This window comes from Nicotiana tabacum, chromosome 15, assembly GCF_000715075.1.
Source record: "Nicotiana tabacum cultivar K326 chromosome 15, ASM71507v2, whole genome shotgun sequence".
Classification (NCBI taxonomy): Eukaryota; Viridiplantae; Streptophyta; class Magnoliopsida; order Solanales; family Solanaceae; genus Nicotiana; species Nicotiana tabacum.
In genome coordinates this window covers 110,510,129-110,520,323 of record NC_134094.1, presented here as the reverse complement: position 1 = coordinate 110,520,323, position 10,195 = coordinate 110,510,129, and the positions used below count along the sequence as shown (strand labels likewise).

The window sequence follows — 10,195 nt, the reverse complement described above, 5'->3', positions numbered from 1 at the left end:
GAGCTATTAGGATCCATGGAGAATACTGCCAATTTAATTTCTTCTTCAGAGGGACATTCCTGAAGCATATCATTGTGCTGGTCAATAACTCTATCTTCCAAGTATCTGAGGATACTCATATAACTACAAACATCAGGTTGAGAGAATAAGTTGCTGAAGTGATCAATAGCAGCTTGCGCAATGTTATTAGAATCAACCATCCAATTGCCCCCGGAGTCCCTAATTATGAGAATCTGAGCTCTTATTATCCTTCCCTTAATAATGTTGTAGAAGTATTTTTAATTGGCGTCGCCTTCCTCTGCCCATTTTACCCTAGCTTTCTGCCTCAAAATGGATTCTTGAGTCTTAAGCCACCTAATATAATCTTCTTGAGCTTTGTGTAGAGCCATCCTGTTGAGGTCCGAGTCATCTGTTTCATATTCTTCCTCCTTTACTTTAGTAGTGTCCTCCATATGTTTGGCTGTTTCTAATACATACCCAATTGTATCCCTAGACCACCTGTTAAGATTGTGAGCAAGGTTCTTGAGTTTGCTCTGTAGTTTCCACATGGAGTTTCCCTGAATATCCTCCTCCCATCACTTCTTCACAATATCATGGTACCCATCCTTATTAGACCAAAAGTTTAAGTATCTAAAATACTTAATGAAATTCATGTTGTTGCAAGTGTTCTGGAAAAGAATCATATTGTGATCTGATCCTGTTTTTGGGAGATGATCGACTCTAAGGTACGAAAACTTGTCAGACCATTCCTGGATGGTGATGACCCTGTGAAGTCTTTTGCTAATCATTTTCCTTCTATTTCTACCATTACACCATGTGAAGGTGTTGCCAGTGAAGTTGGTGTCAAATAAACCACAATCGTCCATACAATTAATAAAATCAATACTCTTAGAGAGGGTATGAGGATGACCTCCCTTCTTTTCATCAGGAGCTACAATAACATTGAAATCCTCGCATACTGCCCAAGGACCATCTATCAGAGTGTGCATTCTCTTAAGTTGCCTCCAGAGTATTTTTTTCTGCTAGCATTGGTCTTTGCGTAAACAACAGTAAACCAAATATGGTCTGAGTCACCAACTTGGTTAACCTTGAAAGTCATTTGTTGTTTGTGTTGAGATATGAGGGTGCAGTTGAGAGTGTGATTCCATAAACACAAAATTTTTCTATTGTTGTTTGCCATAGCATTATCGAAACCAAGCAGTTCTCTGAATTCCTCAATCTGAGAAGGTGCCATAAAAGGTTCTTGTAATGCGATAAAGTTGACTTTGTGGAGTATGACAAGTTTCAATAATCTATCAAAAGCTCCTTTGGATCTCATACCCCTAATATTCTAAATGATAGCTTTAAACATTGGATTTAAGGGGTGGTGTGGTTTTATCTTGATGTTTGGTGTGTAGAAGACCTGCTTGACTGATATGCCCCGCTTGTCTTCCTTTCTTTTTGTTTCTCAGTTTTGTTCCCCTTGGGGATAGGTCCTGTTTAGTAGTTATGTTATCTAACTCCTGTGATATAGGATCTGGAGGTTCTGATAAAGCTAAAACTGCTCCATCTTTCTTACCAATATCCTCATCTTCAGAAGATACATCTTCTACACTGTCGATCTCCACCAAGGTTCCCTGAGTGTTTTAGGGGTTTGTGTGTATCAGTTTGATAGGGCCAAGGTCCACGACCAGTTCACTACTCTTGACTTGTATCTCCTGAACTTTAGGCGTGGTTTCATTTCTGACTCTAGTATGCCCAACTCCCTGGTTGATGATGTTGCTGGAGCTAGAGTTGTCTGCCTTTTCGTTCTGAATTTGACTTTGATTTTGATCGTGATCTGGCTTATGCAAAATGGCTTCTCAGGAACCCCTTCAACTAGAAGGTGTTTGGTAGTAGACTTTTTCTTCTTCTTTTTCGGACCCTTGTTGATGGCCTTGTCCTCCTGTTCTTGGGCAGGAGACTTAGGCTTATCAAGTGGATTAAGATTGAATTATTTTTCGTTGGTATTCTTTCCTACCAGTCTGGTAGGATTTTCTTTCTTGTGAGGCTCCGCAGATATCTTAGTGTCTGTACTATGATCACCATTTATTCCCTGCTTGCCTTTTTTAGAGTTGTGAGCTTTGCTTCCTTGTGTCATAGGTGCACTAGTACCCTCTTTGGTCTGAGTCTTATTGCCTAGTTGAAATGAAGAGTTGTCTGCCTTGTCTTCACGATTCTTGGTCTTGCCAATAGTTTTGTTATCATCATCCTTTTGTTTAGCGTCCTTTTGATTCTGATTCACCGACTCATGTTGCTCGCTTTCCTTCTCTTTTTCCTTTTTTTTTCTTTTTTTTTCTCCTTTTCACTAGCCATGCATTGTACTATGGAGTGACCAAGTAATTTACAATACTTTGGAACCCCCTCATACTCAAGCTTCTATGTAAATACCTTGAGAGGATTAGTCTCTTCCTCCATTCCCACCTAGACAGAATTTAGAAGTGGTTTAGTTAAGTCCACTTCCACTCGAACCTTACCCATGCTCGACCTAGTTCTATAATCTGTTGTGATATCCATAGATAGATGAATGCCTATCGGACCCAGAACTTGTTTCACATAGTGCCAAGTATGGCAATGGAATGGGAGGCTCAGCAAAAGAACCCAGACAGGAATAATTGGAGAGTCCTCTTCTGGTTTAAAATTCGAGGACCATTTTTGTAACCACATAACTAATTCATCAATTTCATTTGAGTGCTTGAACTAAACAGTTTTGCAATCTTCTTCATTCTTAACATCAATAAAGAAAGTGCAATAGTGGTAGGCACCAATTTTGACGTCTCCTTTTAGGGAAACCTCTTCGGTAAAAACACAGTGAATTCTTTCAATGTTGGGGCGAGTTTTCAGAAATTTCCCTATAATTATGTATTTGCATTCCTATGCCATGATTCTGTAGTAGTCACTAGCTTTGAAGATGACCGCCGACATTCCATTGTGAGTCGTAACCCTAGATTTGACATTGGGGTCGCCTAGTCAAACTTTGGAGCAGGGGTTACGACCGCGTTAGTATAGTCGAGTTTGGTTGGAATTCTGGTCGTAGGGTTGGTCGCTCCAACTGGGGGAGCTAGATTATCCATATGACGCGCCGGGGAGATACCTGTCGGCGTTCTCATGCAGAGGTACGTGTGTACCACTCGCCCCAAAAGAGGGGAAAAGTTACCGTTTTAAGAGAAATAGACGTTAGTACGGAGAGAGTTTTAGAGAGAGAAGTTTTTATAAATGGGAGCAACTTATACTTCAGCATAATTCAAAAGGCAATTTGAAACCAAACTGTCCATTTGAAAACATAAACTCAATTACAACAATGGTAACAACCTAACGAGGAATTTTGGTTATGAACTGATCAGAATATCAAACTAACTAAACCCATAGTAACTAAACCAAACAGATAACAAAGACCAAACAAACAACAATTAACCGATATGAACTAAACTTTAAACAACAAGAATCGATACGAGTTAGTGTTTGTTGAAACTAAACTAGAATAACTATCCTAATTTAACAAAATCAAAAGCACGAATTACATAATTAGGAAAAAGCATAAACATATAACACAAATAAAAACCTAATCCTAATTGCTAATCAAAACAGAAACTACATTAAGCGTTAAAATAAGACAACCACTAACATAATTTAAATTAAACAGAAAACTACAATCAAATACCATTGAAATAGTATATCAAAAATACGGAGGAAAAGATTAGGGTTTTACCTAAACGCTCGAGCTTCAAACCAGTAGTACAACACAACTAGACGGCGAATCGACCTCCACGCCTCTTTTTCTCGATGACAAATGCCGAAAAACACGAACTCTGGCGAAACAAAGTTGATTCCAGCACCGTGTCATTGAGAAAGAGAGGCTACAGGGTCGTGTTCATGCTGGAACAGAGGCTCAGTGGTGGTAAGTTAGCAGCAGTGGGGTGGCTGGCCGGTGCGGTGTGGAGTTTGGAGGGAAATTAGTGATATTGGGTCATGAAATCGGGTAGAGGAGAGTAAGAGGAGAGTGGGAGTATAACATTTTCGGAGTTTGGGGTTGGTGAGTAGCGGCTAGGGTTTCGGTTAGGCTTAGATTTACGGAGATTGAAAGTGGTTATGTGATTTGGGGTTCGGATTGGTGTAGATGATGAAGAGAAGAAGAGAACGGTGTAAATTTTATGGTGTTTGGATGGCGGCGCCATCGTGGAGATGGGCTGAGGCAAGAAAGAGAGAGAGTAATACAGGAAATGGGAAAAATTTCGAGTATCTAGGGGTTTAAATACCTGAGTTGGGGATTGATCTTGAGCCGTTGGATCGACAATGCTTGAATTGCTGAGATTGAATCTTAGTAAACTAACCAAAACGACGTCGTTTTGAGGCGTCCAGTTAGGGCCTTGAGCTAGGCGGGTCTGGTGCTTTGGGCCACCGATTTTGGTCCATTTTTGGGCCAATTTTGTCCTTAAAATGACAAGACCAAATTCCCATAACCCCCTTATCAAACTATTAATTATAATCTAATTCTAAAACATACAAATACACACACAATAAAATAATCTAAGAGAGAAAAAAAAAAGAGCAAAAATTAGGCCTTTACAGGTGGTCCAGTTTTGGCTTTGGAGATGGATCGTGGTATTTTCAAGTAATTTTACGGTGGATCCTCCGATTGGTTTCAGGTGATTTCCATGGTGTTCGGTAGTTCGAATCTGGTGGTGAAATGGCGAGGAAGAAATCTACAAATCATCCATGGCGATTTCACAGAAGAAGGAGAAGACGGAAGAATATGGAGGTGAAATGGTGAGGAACAAATCTACAAGCTAAAGGAAGAGGGAGAAAGGAGCGGAGAGAAATGAGGAAAAGGGTGTAACTGGATCCTTTATTAATTGAAGACATTAATAATGGGCTGGAAGAAGCCTTTTAAAAGGAAACATATATAATTTAAATTTTAAAAAAAAAAAACAAGTCAATTTTGGTAAATATCAAAACTTAGTTATTTCGTATAAATACATTTAGTATGTCTATGAAAAAATTTCTTAATAAACAAACAAGTCACTAATCAGCCTGAGTTGAGCAGGTCCTATGTCTATGGACAAAATTTGTCACTCATGTTTGCAAATAACGGAGAAAGAAAATAAAAGCAAAAGATGAGATACAGTTTGTTTGCATGAGGAGATTAGTACAAGGAATTATGGTGCTATGACAAGAGGGGTTGCTCTGATGGTAAGCAACCTCCACTTCCAACTAAGAAGTTGTGAGTTCGAGTCACCCCAAGAGCAAGGTGGAGAGTTCTTGGAGGGAAGGATGCCGAGGGTCTATTGGAAACAGCCTCTCTACCTCATGGTAGGGGTAAGGTCTGCGTATATACTACCCTCCCCAGACCCCACTAGTGAGATTATACTGGGTTTATGTTGTTGTTGTTTGTTGAATTGAAGTTGCTCGGACCACAAAATTGGTGAGGGGTCCTCTTTCTTTATGGAAGAAAGAAAAAGACTTGGACAGAAATTGATGTGTCGATCAAATTAAAGTAACATTCACTCAGTCATGGGAGAATTATTCAAGCATTTAGCTTACTTACCTAATCATGAATGGATTAATATCTAGGGCCTTATCTAAACTACTAGTTCTTATTTTAATGAGGGGAGTTTTTTTTATGAGGAGTTTGAATTATTCACCTCAACTATGGAAGACGGAGAGATCACTAAGTGAGTTAGTCCTCACTTCTAATAAGGAGAATTAGTAATGTTAGAGAATTACTTTTTCATCTAAGAGAAGAAGTACAAAACTTTCAGCGGATAGTATAACAAAACTTAATTCACATGCCATCTGGCATGATACAATTACTCGAAGAGAATCACTATTCTTTAGTTCTCATATAGTTGTTGGTTCGAAGACTTCTTAAACTTCATAGTTCCAAGGAAATAGAGTTATTGATTTGGCTGGTGGTTATGAGTCATTGAGATTTCTATTAGTGACATTCATATATACAATTCAAATTATGGTAGTATTTATCCTAAAAATTAGGTAACAATTAAACTTATATTTTGGTTTTAAGAATATATGATTTGAACTAGCACCAATTGATAAACAACGAATTAAATAGATAAATTAGACAATAAAATAAATCAAATCGGTCCGCAAATAATACCTCGACCTCGATTCGAGATAGCCTCAAGGTTAGTTAATAAGAACAGTGCAGGATGGAACAAACAGCGATGAACAGTAAGTAAAACAAAAAAGCAGCGTATATGTTCATTCTTATCAGTGAATAATCATTTTCCTCCCTTTACAAGTGAATGGGATCCCTCTTTATATAATAGAGGAATCCTAAATAAGGTACAACTCTAATAACGGAAATAGATCCCATGATTGGCACTAATAACCGCTTTGATTTGATTTGTTCCGGGATTCCCGCTGGGATCTTCGACTGGTTACTGAAATCTCGTCATTCCGTTATTGCCTTACTCGAAGTCAGTCATGTTTGATCTCGATTGTTGTCGGCCTCGATCTCAATGAACACTTCGATCTCTCAGGCGTGATGTTCGATCTTCAAGCTCGAGCCCGATCTATTATGAGGTTACCCTCGAGGCAACTCCCCTGCCAACGAAATCGGGTATGTCCGATTTCGACCATATACAGATAATCCCCTCGTTTTTCGGAGTGTAACGAGAAGAAATGAATTTGAGGGTCTATTGGAAACAACCTCTCTAACTCATGGTAGGGGTAAGGTCTGCGTACATACTACCCTCCCCAGACCCCACTAGTGAGATTATACTGGGTTTATGTTGTTGTTGTTTGTTGAATTGAAGTTGCTCGGACCACAAAATTGTTGAATTGAATTTGAGACTTAGATTTAATACCTCAATCAATTATGACGTCAACATCGTGACGTAAGCGACATAAGCGATTGAAGTATTGCGTCTGCGCAGTTTCCAAAGTCATTAATTAACGGCAGTTGATGGTCGGCCACCAGTGCTTTCAAACCGTCAAAGTGGCTATTATAAATATACCAACTTCATAATCTTTTCAAACTTTACTTTCAAACTTCTTCTAATCTTTAAAAGCTCTTCTATTCTCTTCAAGTCCATCAACTTTGTCGGTTTTCGTTTTCCAATCTCTTATTAAAATGCAAATTCCGCCTTTTCCTTCCTTAAACCTCATATAGCAACGGAAAAAATATCAAAGATCATTCCTCAAGAAGAAAAGTCCTCCTCATCGCGGCCGGCCGGTGACAAAACACCGGTGGAGCCACGTATCAAAGAGTGCATCCCAGGTCCATATGAACTTACTTCTGACTTTAAAGTCAAAAGACCCTCTTCGGATCCTGGCCGATGCGAGCCCATGTCTAGATACATTTGTTCGATATCCGAAGGCGATCTCGAGCAAGTGAAAAAGGACTGCCACTGGGAGAATAAAGAGATGGTGATTCCTACCCTCGGAGAGGACATAACCACTCATGTGAAACGGTTCTTAAGTGTGTATACTTACCCTTTCACACTGGGTTCCGTTGATCCTGTCATAATTACTTCTGCCACCAATACCGGGTAACCTTAGGCCAGATCTACCCCTCATTTTGGCGCATTGTCATTTTGCTCAGATTCTTCTCGAGCAAGATCGAGGGGATGTCTTTCACCCTCGATCATCTCATAAGGCTATACAGCCCCCGTCTTTATCGGGGAGGACTGATAAGGCTTCAGCGTCGGGCCACAAAGGTGCTATTCTCGAGCATAGACAAAGACAAGGACCGAGGATGGATGTGCCGGTTTGTCTGAGTCATGACCTCCGATTTAATCCCTGCCAAGAAGATGCCATTCCCCAAAGAATGGAACAAGAAGCGTAAGTAGAACTTCACTGATAACGTTTAATTACTTGTTACGTTTCATTTACCTCTTCTCCTCTATATTCTTCTTTATGGTGCAGCTTCCCCCCGGTTTCCTGGTACAGTCCCGGACCTTGCAGGTTGGGTTCGACAACTGGTTTCAACGTCTTCGTATGCTGAGCGCTCGTGGCGTGATTTGGCCAAGGGTCGATGGGAGGCCAAAAATTATGGTAAGTTCCCTTGTCCGTGTTTGATGCTTTCCTGTAAAATACTTCCTTTTAACTTGATTTCTTCTCATACAGGTCTTGGAGATAATATCATTATGAGGCCGCCTCCCACCTGGGAAGAGGAGGTCCCGAAGCTGACCAAAGACAAGAAAAGGAGAAGGGCATCACCACCAGATACCCCAAAGCCCAAGAAAAGCAGGGCTCGAAAGCCGAACACTGATCTCACCATTCTGCCTGCCGATGTAGTCCAAACGCTACGATATGAAAACGAGGAGGAAGAAGATGTCGACTGCCTGCTGGTGGCTCGGAAGAGGGAGGGCATCAAAGTTTCGAGAACTGCTGAGCCGGTGACGGTCGAGAAGGTTCAGACGCAGACCGAGGTGATCTCGAAGGAAGGTCCGAGCAAAGTCCCCGAGTCATCGGGTATTGAGGATGCCTCCTGCCGTGATGAGCAACCGGTGGGTGTGCTCGAAGGGTCTAGTTCTGAGGCCCTTCAAAGAGAAGAGCATGCCCCAAGTGATTCGCTTGGGGAAATTAACATTGAAAAATTCGCCGCCGAGCCCCACGTTCTGTGAGGGGCAGTTTCGGGATGCCCGGTCCATGGGGACACCCGATGTGGGGACGGGCCCTGAAGGGGATGATATAATTCGCGGCTGCTTTGCGGGGGCGATGATGTTTCCTACCTGGACGCATCACTCATTTTTGATGAGGCTCAGCGGCTTCTGAACCAAGTGAGTTTTACTTGTGGTCGATTATGTTACCATGCTTGTGTTTGTTCTTATTTCTCAAAGTCTGATTTCCTTTCTTTCTGCACAGGCTATGGTGCTCCATCGAGAAACGTCCTCCAAATACCGAGCTAAGCTGGCCCAATGTGAGACTGATCTCAAAAAGCTTATGGATGAGAGAGACACCCTCAAACTCCTCTATGTGCAAAAAGAAGAGGAGATCATGAGTATTTGAGCCGAGCTGACAAGAGCTCATCAAGATCAGACCGAGCTCATTGAATAGGTAATGTAAATTTTTGGGAGCTTGTTATGTATTAACTTGATACTGGCGACTAACACTTTGATTCTGCAGGTTCGGCAGAAAGCCGAATTGGTTGAGCAGCTTCGTGAGGAAGCCAAGATGAAAGAGGCAGAGACTTTGGGGTACAAGAAGAACATAGACCGTCTCGCCTCGGAGAAAGATGCGGTTCGGGCCCAACTGTCTTCGGTTGAGCGTCAACTCCAAAGTGTGAAGGAGGAGAACTTGGCCCGAGCCCAGAAGGTTGAAAAGATCGAGACTCGGTCAGGTGCTGAGCTTGCAAGGGCCACATCCGAGGCAGAGGCGCTCGTGGCCTCCTACCGAGCCGACGCTGAAGCCGCTAACACTCGGGCAAAGGAAATTTCTGACGCTGCTGAGGTTAGATTGTCCCGTGTTACTGAGCTTGCTAGGCGTCAGTCTTGGAGAGAGACTCTTGAGGAGGTACATGCTCGTGGCTTCGACCTCACGGCCAATATCAAGAGTGCGAAGATTTTGGAGGACGAGGCTGTAAGGCCCAGTAAACTTTTGAACAATGCACCAGACCGTAAAGGAAACTTTTTGGTAGAAAAGTGCATTTCTGCGGTCCATTATGCGACCGCAGAATCACTCTGCGGGCCGGATAATAGCCATAGAAGTGAGGAAGGAGAGGGTTAGTCTGGAAACAATTATGCGGTCGACTATGCGACCGCATAACTATTCTGCGGTGCATTATCCGACTGCAGAATAGTTATGCGGACCGCATAGTGACCGCAGACACAGACAGATATTTGGACATTTTGGTCAGCAATTATGCGACCGATATGCGGTCTGCTTATTGATTATGCGATCGCAGACTTTGTTCCGGAGCTCCATTTTTAGATTTTTAAAACCCGACCCTACTTTGTTAAATACACTCTTTGGAATATTTTTGAGCTATAACATAACATTTTAGAGTAAGAGAGAGTGCCCTAGAGTGAGAAGGTGTTCTTCAATAATTGTTCTTCAATTCTTGCTCAAGTTTTGAAAGTTTAAGAAGGGAAGCTCACTAGGTCTTCATCCTAGAGGTAAAATTCTACACCCTAACCCTCAATTTTGAAATTATCTGGAAATGGGTAAATAGCAAGATAATTTTTGGGTATGAGAGTTATTTATTTTATATGGA

At 41.6% G+C, this 10,195-nt stretch overlaps 1 protein-coding gene across 1 annotated transcript; it reads right to left on the bottom strand.

Annotated features, from left to right (window-relative positions):
- Positions 1 to 278: 278 nt before the first annotated feature.
- On the bottom strand, positions 279 to 989 carry LOC142169794 (uncharacterized). The gene is made up of 2 exons (XM_075231708.1): positions 601 to 989; positions 279 to 498 (listed from the first exon to the last, which is right to left on the bottom strand). Exons 1-2 carry the CDS (start codon positions 987 to 989, stop codon positions 279 to 281), a joined length of 609 nt encoding a protein of 202 aa, XP_075087809.1.
- Positions 990 to 10,195: the final 9,206 nt, after the last annotated feature.

What these genes read in the sequence shown, in the direction of transcription:
- LOC142169794 (XM_075231708.1), bottom strand. Translation starts at nt 989, where the DNA reads ATGCACACTCTGATAGATGGTCCTTGGGCAGTATGCGAGGATTTCAAT. An exon ending in TTTTGGTCTAATAAGGATGG is followed by an intron (nt 499 to 600) that starts GTACCATGATAT and finishes CAATCTTAACAG; the next exon opens with GTGGTCTAGGGATACAATTG.